Source organism: Alligator mississippiensis, chromosome 5, assembly GCF_030867095.1.
Source record: "Alligator mississippiensis isolate rAllMis1 chromosome 5, rAllMis1, whole genome shotgun sequence".
In the NCBI taxonomy this organism is placed as follows: Eukaryota; Metazoa; Chordata; order Crocodylia; family Alligatoridae; genus Alligator; species Alligator mississippiensis.
Genome location: NC_081828.1, coordinates 40,528,110 through 40,546,204, shown reverse-complemented (window position 1 = coordinate 40,546,204; position 18,095 = coordinate 40,528,110). Strand labels below are relative to the sequence as shown.

The window sequence follows — 18,095 nt, the reverse complement described above, 5'->3', positions numbered from 1 at the left end:
GGCAGCATGCATGCCTTTGGGGCACACGGCAGGGAAGGGCCCAGGGACAGCGCAGCCTTGTCACCTTCCCCACTGTGCTCCCCAAGATGCATGCGCAGCTGCTGCCAGCAACAAGCTGGGCTGGTGCTCTGGACCCTGCTGCAGCTGCTTGCAGGCTCGCAGCCGCCTGCTGCCAGCAGCACAGGGTCTGTGGCAGGTGCCTGCCCAGAGCACAGGCTGCTTGCAACAGGCAGACAGGGTCCAGAACCTCCACCCAACTTGTCGCAGCAGCAGCTGCACATGCACCTCTGGGAGCAGGGTAGGGAAGGGGCAGGGGCTGGCTGCACTGCCACAAGGATCGAGCCCCTCGCAGCTCCCCTGCCATCCTCCCCTGGCATGTCAACATCTTCCAAGTCCAGGTTGCAGGGCCTTTTGGCACTTAGCTGAAAAACACTGTTTTTTCAACCTCTGCTTTAGCCGGTTTGGGTTTGTGTCTCCTGAGAAGCAACCAGAAAGCTTTTAGCAAAATGGACATTTCCTGTGATTCGGCCCAGACGCCGTTTTCCAGGGCTGGGGGTTACGCTTCCCGCAAATGATTCCTTTCACCTCTAGGTAGGGCTGTGATTGTCTTAAGCACCCTTCTCTGTTCCTAATCTAGTGAGGATCATGTATGTCCCAAGCCTAACCACGCGAGGGTAAGCTGGTCCCTCTGCTGACTGACGGTCTCTCTGCATGGGCAGCTCATTTGCCAGCACATAGTGGGCTAGATACTTGAGAAACTGCCAAAGGCCTAGCCCATGAACGTGGCTCCCTGTCGCTATCTCTGCTTGGGCAGCAACTGGCACCGCCACCTGAGGCTGGGGCAAGACAGCCCACAAGGGGCAGGTTCCCTGGGAAGGGAAGGGAAGGGAATGGAGCAACTTGAGGCTCCGGGGGGCACGCGTGCGGCGGAAGCAGGGAGGAGCCCGGTGCCGGTTCGCCGGGGCTGGCTCGAGCCCGCAGGCGGAGCTGGGCCCCAGCAGCCGCGGAGCTCCCACCCGCAGGAAGCAAGCGGCAAGTCACAGACCTAGCAGCCGCCGCTTCGCTACACTGGGCTTTGTGACGTCCCCCGCGAGCGGTGCCCGCGCCAGCCACTCGTAGCGCCTGTAGGCTGGGCGTCGTGACGCCACCGGCGGATTGGCTTGCACAGGGGCTAGCAGGAAGAGGGCGTGGCTAAGCCCGCGGGAGTGGGAGTGGCCACGTGAGGCGGGGCAGGCTGGTGGCAGGGGGGCCATTTGGCGCTGCTGCAGGTGAGCGGGTGTCGGCGCAGAGGCAGGCGGCGGCGCTGGGGTCTACTTGGATCGGGCAGGGGCAGCCCCGTGAGCTGGGGCACGGGGGAGGTGTCTCTGCTGCCTGCGGGTGGGGTCTGCAGGGCTCCCATTCCTCGGGTGGAAGGCGGGGATGCACCTCGCAGGCTAACTCAGGGCGATCCACGGGTCACGGGCCACACACCTCCTATGGGCTCCCTGGACCTCAGCTGTGAGCAGCCCCCACTCCCCTCCCACTGCCATCCCCTCAGGGAGACCTCCCCCCACACACCCAAGACACCCACCCGTCCTGGTGCTGCTATGTCGGCAATTTAACCTGGCCCCAGAGCCCCTGGTTGTCACCAAGGCAGCAAGAGCGATGTGGGGGAGTGGGTGGCCGGCCCAACAGCCCTGAACTAAACTTGTTCATACGCAGGGTAAGTTGTGCCTCCACTGGTTGTCTCTGGGCCAGCAGGGATGTGGCTGTGCTTCTCCCTGTTCTTCCGGTCCTGTGCTTGAGCAGTCAGATGAAAAACAAAAACACCACTTGGTCAATTAACAGCTGGAATATTGTCAAATGACTACAACACTTATACGTTATAGAGAAGTCAGGCTGGAAGGGACCTCCAAAGGTCACCTAGTCCAGTGGTTCTCAACCTTCTTTGTATGAGGACCCATTTGTAAGCATCGATGGCCAATCCTGACTCAAAGCCCCCTGGCCTTGCCGGTGCCCCTCACTCCCAAGCCACAGACCCCTACCCCCCCCCCCCAGCCATACTGGTGCCCCTCACTCCCAACCTGCACCCCTCTGCCTCCCCAGCCTTGCCAGAGGGGGCCCCTTGAGTCACAAGTCTGGCCTTGGCATGGGCCAGAGGGAGGAAGAGGAAGGGAGGCCTGTGGCACCCCCTGCCCTCACCAGGCAGCCTGGTCATAGCCCCACCTGCCCCCTGAGCAGCCTCCCAGGTGCCCCACCCCTGCAAGTATGGGCGCCAGCCCCAATGCCACCAGGCCAGCTGTACAGCTCCCTGCCTGGCTGCATGCTGGCCGTGTGTGTGTGTGCATGCGCACAGAGATGCACATGTGCCCACTGCCTCCAGTCGCCCCAAGCAGCTCCTTGCAGGCTGGAATGCTGCCAGCCTGCAAGGGGAATCCCATGTTTTCCTGCATTTTTCTGGGACTTGCTCAAGATCCTTTCAAATATTCTTGTGACCCACTTTTGGGTCACGACCCACGGGTTGAAAAAGTGATCTAGTCCAGCCTCCTGCCTGAGACCATCCTATACAAATCTGTAATCTAAACTTTATATAAGACTGCTGTCCACCCAGACTAACCTGCCACATGTAAAGCTGGGGAACCAAGGCAGCTAAAGTCCTTCTATGCAATATTTTTAATATATGCTCAAGAGATCCCAGGGAGGCGGCCATATTCCCCTCCACAGAAAGGAACCCCCCCCTTCCCCCCACAGTGTTTTAAGGATGAACACGTTAGAACAGTGAAGGGAGAGACTTTAATCTTTGGTAGCATCTAAGGAAGCAAGCTGCTGTTTACAAAAGCTTATGCATCTCTGATGCAGTTCATAAAGAGAGGGGCATAGTTAGCTATGCTAGTCCGAAGCGAAATAGAAGGTGCTTCAGCTCACTAAAGCTTGTGCTATAGATACACACGCATACAGAGCACATATGTGTATGTATATGCATGTGTATACATATGTATATGCATACGCATGTGTATGTGCATGCATGCATGTACCACACACACACAAACACATTCGCATGAGCACACACACTTTGGTTAATCTATAAGGTGCCTTCAGTTTATAAGGTGCAACTTCACCCTGCTTTCAGGAGGTTAAATCAGTGGTTCTCCACCGTGGAGGTACCATTTGAAAAATGCCAGCTCTTACATATATGTACGTATACATACATACACACACTCACACAGCCATATATAGCATAAGCTTTCAAGTCTATGAAATGTCTTGTGAATCATGTTTGTAAACCTTTTGTTGCTAACATTGTATGGCGCCCCATGGCACCCTTGAAAGGACCTCAAGGCACCCCAAGGTGCCATGTCACCTTGGATGAGAATCACTGAGTTAGATGCTTGTGCTAATTCTAGAAAAAACAAATTTCTTAACTGTTATTGTGAAGCAATTAAATCAAATTTTAATCAATTAAATTGAATTATTTTAATTAACCATGCCAAGTATAAATGTGAATGCTATTCAAGACTGAACAGTTCTCCTCCTTCTTGGCTTTTATCCCACAACCCCAAGATCCGAATAATTACAAAATAAAAAAATGAAATTAAGCAAAAATAAAACAAGCATTGCAACTATAAAAACCACAGTAGTCTAGTTTTAAGTTCTGTCATGCTAACTAGGCAGCAGGCCAACAACTGTTCATGCATTATATTCTTTGCGTGTTCCTGTTCTTCTTCGGAGATGCCTGCAGTTAACAGCAGATGGCCAGTAAGAGAAGCTCTTCTATGTTGCTGGTTTGGTTCTTCCTTCAGCATAGAGTAGCTCCATCTGGCTTACTGAGGAGAAGGGAAAGGAGGCTGGAAGAGCTCAGGAGAGAGGAGCAGGCCAGGGTGCCAGCATGTGTGGATCCTGACTTCTGTAGGGCTGGGTCAAAGAGCCCTCAGTTTTGCCTTTTCTAACAGATGACAATATAATGCAATAGAAAAGGTAGGCCACCACCTATACAAAGGCATTCTTGGCTTCATGGAGTATTTGATTATATTTGACCATGGTCAAATAATGTGTGCTCAAATGATTGGCTTGTTAGCTCCTCATCTCCCCTTATCCAGTCACTCCAGGAGCTGGGGCTTTGAGAAGTGCAGTGCAGTTAGGAGAGCTGGCAACGCTGCACAAGGATTGCACATTTGTGGGTGTGGGCAGAGTGGGCTTAGTGCCAGACTGATCCCCTGCTGTCATAAGAGCTCCTTAGCCAGCGAATAAACAATCATTAACTTCCTGGAACTATACACCCAGTCATTGCCACACTCAGTGGAGACTTATTTGACAGGTGCTAGCCAGTTGTTGGTGGCATGGAGGTCCCCCACTGCAGGAAGTGTGAGAGCAGACCATGGTTAAGTACTAAAAGGGCTGTGTTCCTATTCCCGGCCCCCCCACAGGATGGCCACTGAAGCAGGAGACGGACAGCAGCAGCGAGAGCACTGTCGGACCCAGCAGAAATCCTGCTTCATCCTAGGTGCCTCAGGGGAGACTGGCTGAGTACTTCTGAGGGAGCTGTTGGCACAGCAGCTCTTTGCCAGGGTCACGCTGATTGGACGCAGGAAGCTGAGCCCAGAGGAGGAAGAACTCTGCATACATGTGGTAGGAGGGGAGGCAGCAGTAATGGTCAGCAAGGACCACGCTCGGGCTGAGTCTAGGGACCCAGCTGGAGTCACCACTAAGTGGTCTAGTTCCAGCACTGCCTGCTGGGAGCCAAGCCTCGATATGTGCCCCAAAGCATGTGCTGCTTCAGAAAGGCCAGGAGAGGTTTATATAGGTTGTGAGGCCTGTTACATAGCTATCACATGCTGCTGCAGAGGAGCAGACAGAGGCCTCTGAGCTTGTTTTCCGTCTGTGTGAGTTGTGACCTTGGGCCTGACTCTTCAGGGAGGAGTATTCCTGCTGGTAGCTTCTAAGAGCTTTTTAGACCTGTCCTGGCTACAGCTCTGGCTGCTGGGCTGGCAGTCACTATGTTCTGTAATGTTAGAGGCAATGGGCCACAGGTGGAAATTAGTGGTTTTCCTGTCAATCTGATCTTAATTAACTGGGTCCCCAGGACAGATTCAGCCAGACTCTGTCTACCTACCTGAGGCTTGGTGTCCTCGCCATCCTTCATCACTGGTTGGCTCCTGCAGAGATTAAGGTGTTTTATAGGGAAATTAATGAGCATAGAAGATCTCTGGCTCCTGACCCCAACCAGCATCAGCAGGGCCTGCCTGAGATGGGAAAAGGCCTGAGGCAAAGCTAGAGAACTGCTGGGGGCAGGGAGGAATGCCCCATCTTGGTACAGCCATCAAGCAGGAGATGGTGACTCAACCATATTGTCTTCTTGCAGAACCAAGAGGTGGTCAACTTTGAGAAGTTGGACGAATATGCCTCAGCATTTCAAGACCATGACGTTGGGTTCTGCTGCTTGGGAACCACCAAAGCCAAGGCTGGAGCGGTGAGGAGAGAGGCATCTTCAGTGTGAGATCTGGGTTAATCCTCAGAGATGGGCAGTATGGACTAGTCCTTAGAGCATAGGTCTCATTGTACTGTGCCTCACTGTCCTTTCAGCACCTCACATCCCCAGCTGCCACAGGGGCTGTCATGGCTGAGATGCTGGACTATGGCTAACAGCTCGCGCTGTGGTTCACCTGGTGAAAAATGGCTGCTCTGAACTCAGGGAGCATCATAGCAGAGTCTCATTTCCAAATGCCTTTGTTTTGTTTTGTGGAGTAGAAAATGTTGCTTTTCCTCCTTTTCTCATGGTTTGGTCAGCTACTTCTTAAGATTTCACTACTCCCTGTGGATCTAAGTGAGGTGGGATTGGGGGTGAGGTGAAGGGGACTGCATGTCCAGCCTGTGGCAGGAAAAACCTAAAACCAGCCCTTCCCCCTGCCCCTCAGATTGTGTTAACCCTTTTCTCCCATTCCCTCTGTAGGATGGTTTTGTCCATGTGGACTGGTTCTGTGTCATTCAGGCCGCACAACTGGCATACACTGGTGGCTGCAAACACTTCCTCCTGCAATCCTCCCAGGGTGCTGACAAGGGCAGCAGCTTACTCTATCTCAGAGTGAAGGTGGGTTATATGCTTGGAGGAGATCCCCACAGGGACTTAAAGTTACAGGATCAGAACATGCTGAGGGCCAGGAGACTGGGAGCTGAAATCAAATTGAGGACACTTAGCCTGGGTCCTGGCAGTACAGTCTGGGGAATAGGGGTGGCAGTGGAGTGTGCAGGACAGAGAGCACGAAGTGGGTGGGGATAGAGGGGCTTATGGCTGTGTAGCAGTGTGGCCTGGCCATCCCTCACAGGATTTCAGATCATATTCCTGTGCAGTAAACTTTCTCTTAACCAGCATGCCAGCAGGGTTTGCTTATCATCTGCTGGCACAGTGTTGGCAGGTGGATTCCTAGGTAAGGTATGTGGCTGTTTCTTCTACACTTTTCTGAAGCCTCTCTGGTCGGGTCCATTTGTATCCTGTCACATTGGAGAAGGGAGTGACTCCAGCCCACGGCTCTTTAGGTCTCTCTGGTTCCCTGGCCCTGTGGGAATCTTATCCTCTGGTACCTCAGGGGGCTGGACATGGTGTCAAGCAGTTGCTTTTCAGTACCCCTGGCCCAAGTGGGGCATTCTCAGCCTTCACTTCTCCTTCTCATTGGCAATCTGTTTTGGCAGGGTGAAGTGGAAGCCAAGGTCCAAGAAATAGGTTTTGATCACTTCACTGTCCTCCGGCCAGGGTGAGTGATGTGTAGAAGGAGGGCACTGGGTGTGGTGGATAGTGCCCCTGGGTACAGCCCAGAAGAGGAAGGCATAGGGGAGGGTGCAAGGCAACTGGTGCATGTAGAAAGGGAGAGGGCTGCAATAGAGGGAGAGAGCCCCATGTTTGCTCTGGAATTTGGGGTGCAGTCGGGGTGGTCTTCCCTGACCCATGCTCACAGTCATGTCATGGCTGTGTTGGGGTTAGCTGAACCTGGAACAAGGTTTGGGCAGTGCCACAGGGTGGGCAGAGAGTGACCAGCAAGATTAGGGCATATTATGTTCAGGGCCATAGACTCTAGGAGTCTTGCTGCAGCAGGTTACAGCTGCTTCCACCTCCATTTTGTGCTGTTCCAAGCCTGGGGAAATAGGGATCCTATCCATGATTGTCCCTTGAGCTTTGGGGCCCACCCTGGCCCAGCCCATACCATGTTGCCTATTGCTGCCATTCCATGACCCACTGGGACATTTAGGGGCTCTTTCTTAGGGCTTACAGGACAGGCTGGGATCTCCAGGATATGGGTTGGCTCAAGTCCTAGGTTGCACAGGGACACAGACAAGGGTTCCCCTCATCTCCCCTCTCTCTTCTCTGCAGGGTGCTGCTTTGTGCACGCCTGGAGTCCCATCCTACTGAGTGGGTAGCCCAGAAGGTGCTGGGTGCTATGGCACGCATGTTCCCAACTGCTTATTCTGTTCCTGTGGCAACAGTGGCCAGGGCGATGGTAGCCAGTGTGCTGATGCCAGATGGTGGTGGGACAGTGCAGGTGCTGGAAAACAAGGCCATCCATGCCTTAGGGGTACCAGTGGCAGAGCCAGGCAAAGGCGGCACAAAGCAGGGACAGGATTCTGCTTAATCCCACCAGGTTTTCCCTGTCTGGGCCAAGGCCAAGGGTGGGCTGATACACTGATGCTGTGGTACCACTACTGCTGAGATGAACTTCATGTGTAGAAACTTTTTCCCCCAAGTGCTCTGATTTCCACATACTGGCTTGGATTGTTTTGAGAGTTGGCAGGGCCCCATACTAGCCTGTGGCAGGGGTAGTGGTAAAAACCTGGAGCCATATATCTGAGAAGGTTCTGAATTACAGTCCCCAGGTAAACTAGTGTGTTTCCAATTAAGGGAATTTTTAAATACCCGTTTTTTGTTGGGGAGTAAAATAAGCCAAATCTGTTGCTCTGATCTGCTCCAAATAAGTCTGATCTGAGATTGCATCTTGGACAAATTGGCTGAGGTTCTAGTTAGCTCTGCAATGTGGCTTAAGTAGGCAGGGCATTAGAAACAATGATTTGTGCACGTCACAAGGCTGGTGTTGCAGATTCTATAAGAACACACAGAGGTTCCCACTAAAGCAGTCACTGGGGAACTGAGGGCTGTGTGCTGTAGCTAATGGCAACTGAGCAGTACCCAGGACTTGTAAATTCAATCTGCCCTCAGCAGAGCTCAGAGAGTCTCTTTATGATTGTGGACAGACAAAAGTGAACACACAATGCACTCTATTTATATGCATCTTGGATAGGAAATTGGCTTAACTGCCTAACATGGTGCTGGTCCCAACTTCTTGCTTATTGTTTACATTGTAACATGCTCAGGTTATTTGCATTTTTGGTTAAAGGCATAAATTGCTCCATGGTCAGCCCCATGGCCTACTCTGTAATTTAACCATACTCTGTTTACTTGCATGCTAATTGTACCTGTCTGCTTTCTAACTAATGATACTCTATTTAACTGAAGCAGAAACAGTAAAGGGAAACAGTTATTGTAGGGCTGCTATTAGAAGCCTGGCAAGGAACAGAGCAGGTCAGTGTCATGGCTGCTCTCTCCCCTTATTTTTCAAGGTTTCTAGTAGTTAGTTTCAGGACTGCCATTAATAGCCATGTAAATGAAGGGAGATAGTCAGTTTTTGGGGACTGCTAATACCACAGCTGACAGCAGCAGGTACTTAATGACCGCTGTTTACAGGGCTTCAGTGCTGTGGCATTAGCACCTCAAGAACTGACTATCTGCCCTCTATTTTCAGGGCTTCTTGTAGGCAAATCCAGGGCTGCATTCAGGCTACACAAGAGTGATAGAGGAGGTAATCTGTAACCAAGGGAAGGCAGCATAATGAATGCCAATCAATTTAGCTTTATGGAAAACAGGTTATATTAAGCAGAGTACAGTTTGTGATGATGAGATCACAGATTGGCCCATCATTTTCCATTGTCTAGTATAACATTGTGATTGTAAAACCATTACCAGTGTAAAGTGTCATTACAACCTGCGTTACATGGATTAAAAACTGGTTAACTTATACATCTCACAAAGTAATTGCAAATGGAGAGTCATCATTTACAGCAGTGGTGCTCAACTTTTTTACCCAGTAGGCTTCCCTGTCCTCAGATCAGATCTGGCCAGTGGTCCAGATCCAGTGCTTAGGGTGGACACAGTGTGGCCCCATCCATCCCTGTGGAGGTTCGACCAGGGAAGAGGTGCAGGCACGTGGAACAGTCAGGTCCCGATCCAGCTGCACAGGGGAGAAAGGGCGTGGCCAGACTACTGAAGAGAAAGGGGCATGGCCCAGCTCCATGTGGGGAAGGGGGCTTGGCCTGGCTTTGATACAGCTCTGCAGAGGAGAGGGGGCATGGCCCTGTCCCAACCCAGGAAGAGAACATGGCCTGGCACCAATCTGGCTGCGTGGGGGAGTGTGTGAGGCTTGGCTTCAACCAGTCCCGTGGGGCAACAGGGGAGGTTGGTGGTATTGATTGCCCCTGACCCCCTGCTGCCAAACTTCCTGACCCATGGGGAGCCTAATCCTATTCGTTATAGAATCACAGGACTGGAAGGGACCTCCAGGATCATCTACTTCAGTGCCCTGTATCGACACAGGATTTCCTGTACCTAAACCAGCCCAGACAAATGCTCATAGAGCCTCTCCTTGAAACGATCCAACAAAAGCAATTCTGTAGCTTCCTTTGGCAGCTTGTTTCATTGTCTTACTGTTCCTGCACTTAGGAAGCTTTTCCTGAGATCTGACCTGTAATTTAAAGATCTTTATTGATGGTCTGAAAGAAAACATACAATTGTCGCTGGCAGTTTGCAGGTCACGCCACAGTTAGTAGAGTGGAAAATAATGATGATGCCAGGTCAGTTCCTCCAAGCAATCTTGATTGCTCAGCAAAGTCAGTGCATGCAAATATGACTTCTAATGTAGCTGAACTTAACGCCTGAGATGGAGAATACTGAGGAGAAGAGGAAGGTACTTTCATATATATCTAAGGGGATCTTTACTAGACACTGTGCCTAGTTCTGGTATCTACACTGTAAAAGGGATGTTGAATAATGGGAAAGGGTTCTGAGAAGAGTTACAAGCAAGGTTTGAGGTCTGGAAACACTACCTCACAGTGAAAGGCTGGAGGAATTCAATTTGTTTACCCTTAAGAAGAATTCGAACTTATTTCAGTGTGGTCTCTAAGCACCTACCTGGGGATATTTCTGATGGTAGGTAGTGTCTTACTAGAAAGCTGATGTGAGACAAATTCAAACAAAAATGAGCTGCCTTTTTTAAGCAGTGAAGAAAATTAACTAGTGGGACAATCTTCCCTAGGCTGTGGGAGTTTCTCCATCTCCCAGTCTGAAAGCAGAGGAGCTGTTCTTTTCTGAAAGCCATGCACTAGTCTAAACAAACTGTGTTATGGGTGCAAGGATGAGATATGGGGGGATTCTCTGCCCTGACTGATGCAAAAGACCGGGCTGGTAATTGTAATGGTCTCTTCTGGTCTTAAGATGTATAGGTTCTGACAAGTGGTGACTACAGTAACATCTGGGGAAGTGGGGTTGGGATTGAGAGAAGGCAGCTCTAGACAAGGATCATAATTTCCAGGGGACCATTGCTAGTATGTTGGCTGTGCAGAGAGTCAGGCTCTGACCTGCAGGCTGAGAGTTGTGGGCTCTCAGAGAAGGACCTTTTCTTCATCTCCTCAAGCTTGTGGCATATATGTGCTTATACCACTTCTGTGGCTGGTAGTAGGTCAGTGCCAGCTTCTTGGTTCTTACTGGCACAGCCTTTTTGCCAATTTTCATTGCTGAGTATCCTAGTATCCAACCCCACTGTAGCCCCACAGTGCTTGTGATGCAAGGGAGAGAAGGAGGGAATGGGAGCTGGGCTTACTTGGGAGGAGGGTTCCCAAACTATCCTAAGCTCAAGACAGCCCTGCAGAACACCTTGAATTTGCCAGGCCCATTGTTGAGGCCCACTGATGCTGCAGTTCCCTCCACACAACATTTTATGTGAATCCAGGCTCAGGGCTGACAAGATGCAAGGACAAATAGGTGCTAATCACTGCAGCCTCTGAAGTAGAACCACTAAGCACTGACCAATCAAATGGTTGACTGATTGTCCATGGTACCTGCTTCCTGCACCACCACAGGGGTTCTACATGTACCTGTCATAACCCAATGAGTTTGGTGCCTCGGCACTATGGAATTTTCTTGACACCTGAGAGCCTCTTGCACAGCGAGGGTTTTTGTTGCATAAAGAACCCGCGTGCAGGAGAGTGTTCCCGCCACTTTTGCAGCTGCTTTTGCAGGATGCATTTTCTCTTTGCAGCACGGAGGTGCACGGTGCAAAGAGTTCCTGCCATTCGGATGTAAATTCGTGCCCCGCAATTGGCTAGTGCTAGATTATTCACACGTGGCGGCCGGTAATTGGCTTGCTGGCCGTTTAAAAACTAGCGCGACTTCCGCCCAAGTCGAACTTTGAGCACGCTGCAGAGTGCCTCTTAGAGATCCGACTTGCGACTAGCTGATCGATAGACTGATCACCTATCGATCCTTCTTCCCGTCGCCAAACGCAGTCCCAGACGTACCCTTTTCCCGCCGGCTTGAATTACGGACGAGTTTACTGGCATTGGCCTCGCCAGCTGGAGCAACTCACATTGTTGTCCAGACAACCGAACCGTTTCTGTCGTAGCCACCCGCAACGTAAGTAAAGTTTTTTGCAACCATTAAGCTTGTCAGCCTCTCTATTCACCAGCCCGCCCTTACAAACGGGTAAATTCTGAATCACCTCGAGTCGGTTCAGCCCGGCCGAGACAGTACCCAGAGTCTGCCACAGTCCCACAAAGTCACACAGATGTGCATACACTAAGTCATGCACAGAGTCATAAAAGTGTGCACTATCGCATGTGCATATGCACACAATAGTCATATACACTGTCATTCATGCTCACAGTGGCTAACATGTATGCATATGGCTGTGTAATCACAGCCACCTTCACACAAAGTAATACAATCCTACACAGCCGGTTTGTTTGTACAATGCCACACCCAGGTCTCTGAAAACCTGAGAAGCTGAAGGGTTGATGATGTCTAGGCTCTTGGTAGCAATCAGAAAAAGAGCTTTGCAGCAGGTGTTTATATCTGTTAGGGTCCCTTCACCCTTCTAGATTAGACCAAAGAGGCCTCAGCTTGCCTTTAAGCAAGTATTTTCCTGCTGGTTACCCTCCTCAGGGCCCCATGCACGTCCTTGTTCCTCAGGCTGTAGATCAAGGGGTTCATCATGGGGGTCAGAGCACCATAGAATAGAGAAACCATCTTGTCCTGGTCTGAGGTAGATTTGAATTGAGGCCGCAGGTACATGAACATGGCTGTACCGTAGAATATACTGACCACAGTCAGGTGGGAGCTACAGGTGGAAACAGCTTTGCTTCTGCCATGAGCTGAACGGATGCGCAGTACGGCCAAGCCAATGCGCACATACGTCACCAGGATGAAGCTAAATGGTAGCAGCAGTGCAAGGACACCAGTGACAAACACCACCATCTCGCTGGCATGGCTGTCAGAACAGGCCAGCTTCAGCACTGCCAGTACTTCACAAGTGAAGTGGTTGATAACGTTGGGCCCACACAGCCAAGAGGGCACAGTGAGAGCAAGGAGACCTGTCAGCAGGAAGGCACCAAACCATGCACCAGTTGCCAGCTCGATGCACATCCTTCCACTCATGATCAGGGGATAGCGTAGGGGGTTGCAGATGGCAACAAAACAGTCGTAGACCATGACAGCCAGCAGAAAACAGTCAGCCCCAAGAAGAAGGAAACAGACATCTGGACATAGCAGAGGATGTGTAGTGTACACATAGTGAGAGGTTGGGTTTGTCTGTGAAGCAGTGGACTAAGGCCTGGGGCACAGAGGTGGAGGTGTAGCACAGGTCCAGGAAGGAGAGGTTGCTGAGGAAGAAGTACATGAGGGTGTGGAGCCGAGGGTCAGCCCAGACCAGCACAAGGAGGAGGCCATTCCCCAGCAGGGTGAGCGGGTAGGTAGTTAAGAGTAGCCCAGAGAAGACAGCCTGCAGCATGGGTTGTTGGGACAAGCCCAGCAAAATGAGATCTGTCACCAGTGTTTCATTGAAATCCAGCACGTCATCCTGGAGCAGCATCTGTGAGTTGGAGAGGACATACATGCCCTTGAGGTAAAATGACACACAAAACCCAGTGCTACCCATTCTCACACAGACCACCTAACCCCATGCAGCCTGAGAACTAGGAATTACCCCTGGCCACAGTGTAATACTGACACACAGAGAAGATCTGGCTGAAGCTATTTCACTGACAACAGCTTTGGATGAAAAAGCTCTGAAGAAAAGTAAAGGCTTTGCATGACCAGGTCAGTTCCTTGATTTTTGTTTTGTTTTTCAACAAACACTTCCTAAAGGGAATGAAAACACAACCAAGAAAATTTTTTCTATTCCAATCAAAATGAAACATTTCAACCTTTTTTTTAAAAAAAGAACACATGTAAGCATTTACAGTAAGGCATTTCATTGATGCTTCCCACATCCCTCCCCGCCCCCTGTGAATTTCATGAAAATAAGGGAAAGAAAACCAACATTCCTTTCTCTGTTCTTGGAAATACCCTTTTTCTGCTAAGCTGTGATCTGGACCCGATACATGAGCATAGGTGAATCACCTGCTGTAGAGCACTGGGCAGGCAGCAGACAGGGCAGACTGTGCACTGCACCATGCCTCCTCCCCTCCCTTTCCCCTGCTCTTGTGGCACTTCACTACCCTTTGCACTAGGACAATTACTCCACTCTCCCGTACTCTAGCACATGGGAAGCACACCAGTGGTCTCTTCCTGCAGTTTCTCACAACTGGGGGCATGTTACTAGGAAGGCTCCTGGAAATGCCAATGCCACATTCCTGCATGCAACCTTATGGGCTAAGTATTGTTTTGCCAGCTGGTCTTTGACCTGCCTGTAGTGAGTCATTTGCCTACATGTAACTGTGTGAGTTCAGTGTAATTTCCTACTCAAATGCACTGCACAGATGCGAATCAATCTGACTTCACTGGAGATATAATGACATTGATTCACTTATGCCACTTGGTATTCCCCTAGTGCAGGGGAACTCATAAGGATGGCAAATGTGGCCCACCAGGCCATTCTATCTGGCCCATGGGGCCCCTAAAAATTTTAGAAAATTAATATTTATCTGCCCCTGGCTGCCTGTCATGCGACCCCCAATGGATTGCCAAAATTCAGTAACCGGCCCTACCTCCGAAATAATTGCCCACCCCTGCCCTAGTGTCTGTCTTTACTGACCCAAACACTGACTATTCCACAACCCACATAAGACAGCAACCTGAATTTGCTGCAACTTGCAATTTGCTGCAACCATGGAACATCTTGCGATGCAGTGTTTCACTTTCCAGTGGAAGACAAGAGTCCTAGGAAGAGCAGTTTTGTCCAGCCCCTGAACTAACCTATGGGACCCTACTTCCTATTAAAGTGGAAGGACAGATTTTGGATTTTCAGAAAGATTCCTAAACTTTTTGTGTAGCAAAAAAAATGTTCCCTGTTTTGCATGAGCTGCCTTTGTTACCCAGCAAGAGCTCCCTGCTGCAGACAGCATACAACCATGGTTCTCAACTTTTTTAAAACTGAAGATACTCCTCAGAAAATGTTAACTCTTAGCTTTCACTCGTTTCCTTGTGACAGAAAAATAATAGACCAATTCTCCTGTTGCGAGTTGCTCAGAAATACCACGATGTGTCAGAACATTTTTGTCATATTGAATGTAATAGTTTGAATGCTTGTAATAGTTGCCCGTTAGCCAGTTTAGAAAAAGGTGAGGTTCATCTTATCTAGGTTCATTGTTTTACCTGGCCTTATAAGGGACAGTGCTTAAAGTCTTGGCACCTCGATCTTTTCTCTAGAGGCCTTTAACAAGTTATCCTAAGGACCAGAAAAACGACCCTTAAGCAAACATTCCAAGATCAAACCCCTAGAAGCGTTTTGAAAGGGGGTTGTAAAAGAAAGGTCACCGCAGTGGTATGGAAAATCTTCCAAAGCAAAATTTAAGATAAACTAAATAGTCAGCAGACAAATTCCATTGCAGAAGACAAACTGACCACCTAGCAAAAACCTGTTGAGTAAGATCCGAGCCCAAATTTGGGAGTAGTGACAGGTTTGGGTAGGAGGGGCCCAAGACGGCAACTCACCCAATAAAAACTGTAACCTACAGTCCCAATTTGGAGGTAACCTCACTTGCAGAACAACAAAGGAAGAATCGCAAGTGTAGGCCGGATCAGACTGATCACCTGAACCACCCTCTCCATGAACACGAATCTCTTAGTTGACGCTGAAGCCGCAGAGCGCCCGAGTGGGACCAAAGGAAGGGGACTTGTTGCTATCACTGCTGAAGCCAACCCATTGAACAGTAGTGCTGAGGCCAGCCCATTGAACCACACTACTGAGGCCAGCCCATTAAATTGTACTACTGAGGAATGAAACCATATCTAGGTGTTTGGCTTCTCGGAATTCTAGGATTGTAAGTATAATATAGTAATAACTTTTCTGGTTCAAATTATATAGTTAGTTGTAATTGTTTTAAATAAGTGCATTTAGAGTATTGTTCCATATATATATATAGTTATTGTGTTTTTGATGTTTATGTTATTTCTTAAAATAAAATTGTGTTGTATAAATTAAGGGAGCGATCCTCAAAGCACAAACTAAGTCTATTCCATCTCGGAGGAAAGGCAGCAAGAGGGCACAGCAGCCCCCCTGGCTCTCCAGGGACCTAGCAGACCTCCTGAGGCTAAAAAGAAAGGCCTACAAAGGATGGAGGATGGGAGTCACCTCCAAGGAGGATTATTCTGCACTGGTCTGGTCCTGTAGGGAGCAGACCAGGAAAGCCAAGGCTGCAACTGAACTCCAACTAGCTTTGAGCATCAAGGACAATAAAAAGTCCTTTTTCAGATATGTGGGGAGCCGGAGGAAAAGCAGGGGCAACGTTGGACCCCTGCTGAACCAGATGGGGCAACTGACAACTGACGCCCAGGAAAAAGCCAACCTATTAAATAGGTACTTTGCGTCGGTCTTTCATCAGTCCCATGGGACGCCCATGCCCACTACGGGACAGGGAAGTCCGGGTGAGGGTGATCCCCTGCCCTCCATTGATGCTGACTTCGTGAAGGAACATCTTGAGAAGCTGGATACCTTCGAGTCAGCCGGCCCTGACAATCTTCACCCCAGGGTACTCAAGGAGCTGGCAAGCATCATAGCCCAGCCTCTAGCACGGATCTTTGAAAACTCTTGGCGCTCTGGTGTAGCGCCCGAAGACTGGAAGAAGGCCAATGTGGTGCCTATCTTCAAGAAAGGGAGGAAAGTGGATCCGGCTAACTATAGGCCCATTAGCCTGACTTCTATCCTAGGGAAGATCTTAGAAAAGTTTATTAAAAAGGCCATCCTTAATGGACTGGCTGACGCCAACATCTTAAGGGATAGCCAGCACGGGTTTGTTGTGGGTAGGTCTTGCTTGACCAATCTCATTTCCTTCTGTGACCAGGTGACCTATCACCTGGACAAGGGAGAAGAGATTGATGTCATATATCTTGACTTCAAAAAAGCCTTCAATCTGGTTTCCCATGATTGCCTCTTGGAGAAACTGGCCAATTGTCACCTTGGGTCCTCCACGATCCACTGGCTGGAAAATTGGCTCCGGGGTCGGACCCAGAGGGTAGTAATTGATGGAAGTCACTCATCGTGGTGTCCTGTGACCAGTGGGGTCCCCCAAGGCTCTGTCCTTGGACCCATACTGTTCAACATCTTCATTAATGATGTGGACACTGGAGTCAGAAGTGGACTGGCCAAGTTCGCCGATGACACCAAACTTTGGGGCAAAGCATCCACACCAGAAGACAGGCGGGTGATCCAGGCTGACCTGGACAGGCTCAGCAAGTGGGCGGACGAGAATCTGATGGTGTTCAACGCCAATAAATGCAAGGTTCTCCACCTTGGGAAGAAAAACCTGCAGCATCCTTATAGGCTCGGCAGTGCTATGTTGGCTAGCACTATGCAAGAAAGGGACTTGGGGGTCATCATTGACCACAAGATGAACATGAGCCTGCAGTGCGATGCTGTGGCTAGTAAAGCAACCAAAACGCTGGCTTGCGTCCATAGATGCTTCTCAAGCAAATCCCGGGATGTCATTCTCCCCTTGTACTCGGCCCTAGTGAGGCCGCAGCTGGAGTACTGCGTCCAGTTTTGGGCTCCACAATTCAAAAAGGATGTGGAGAAGCTTGAGAGAGTCCAGAGAAGAGCCACGCGCATGATCAGAGGTCAGGGAAGCAGACCCTACGATGACAGGCTGAGAGCCATGGGGCTCTTTAGCCTGGAAAAGCGCAGGCTCAGGGGTGATCTGATGGCCACCTATAAGTTTATCAGGGGTGACCACCAGTATCTGGGGGAACATTTGTTCACCAGAGCGCCCCAAGGGATGACGACTAGGTCGAACGATCATAAACTATGACAAGACCATTTCAGGCTGGACATAAGGAAGAATTTCTTTACTGTCCGAGCCCCCAAGGTCTGGAACAGCCTGCCACCGGAGGTGGTTCAAGCGCCTACATTGAACACCTTCAAGAGCAAACTGGATGCTTATCTTGCTGGGATCCTATGGCCCCAGCTGACTTCCTGCCCTTTGGGCAGGGGGCTGGACTCAATGATCTTCCGAGGTCCCTTCCAGCCCTAATGTCTATGAAAGCTATGAAATCTATGAAGTGTGAAATCATTGTGAAATCGTGCAATTAGCTGAAAATTTCCCCAGCCAGTGCATCAAAGGAATCAGTAAGTTGTGTGGGATCTTCTCTGTTCCATAACCCACTAGAGACAGTTTTTAACACTATGGATTTTGAATTTGAAATCTCTCTGGGATTATATTGTGAATCAGGGTTTCACACCTGCCAGTGCTAACATTGTGTGACATCCTGCAGCACTGCTGAAAAAAATCTCAAGGCACTCCACAACACATTGTTTGGGAATCACTGGTATAGAGAAATTATATAAGAGCTAGGTCCTATTCCATCCATTAAA

The 18,095-nt window shown here is 49.9% G+C and overlaps 1 protein-coding gene and 1 pseudogene across 1 annotated transcript; one reads left to right on the top strand and one right to left on the bottom strand.

Annotated features, from left to right (window-relative positions):
- The first annotated feature begins 1,017 nt into the window (after positions 1 to 1,017).
- HTATIP2 (HIV-1 Tat interactive protein 2) lies at positions 1,018 to 9,048 on the top strand. Its single transcript, XM_006278404.4, is given in 6 exon segments — positions 1,018 to 1,268; positions 4,404 to 4,605; positions 5,339 to 5,446; positions 5,927 to 6,064; positions 6,664 to 6,725; positions 7,340 to 9,048. Coding segments are annotated over 5 exon segments (768 nt in total). The 5' UTR covers positions 1,018 to 1,268; position 4,404; the 3' UTR covers positions 7,599 to 9,048.
- Positions 9,049 to 9,129: 81 nt separating this feature from the next.
- LOC132250794 (olfactory receptor 13H1-like) lies at positions 9,130 to 13,214 on the bottom strand (annotated as a pseudogene).
- Between the last annotated feature and the right edge of the window lie 4,881 nt (positions 13,215 to 18,095).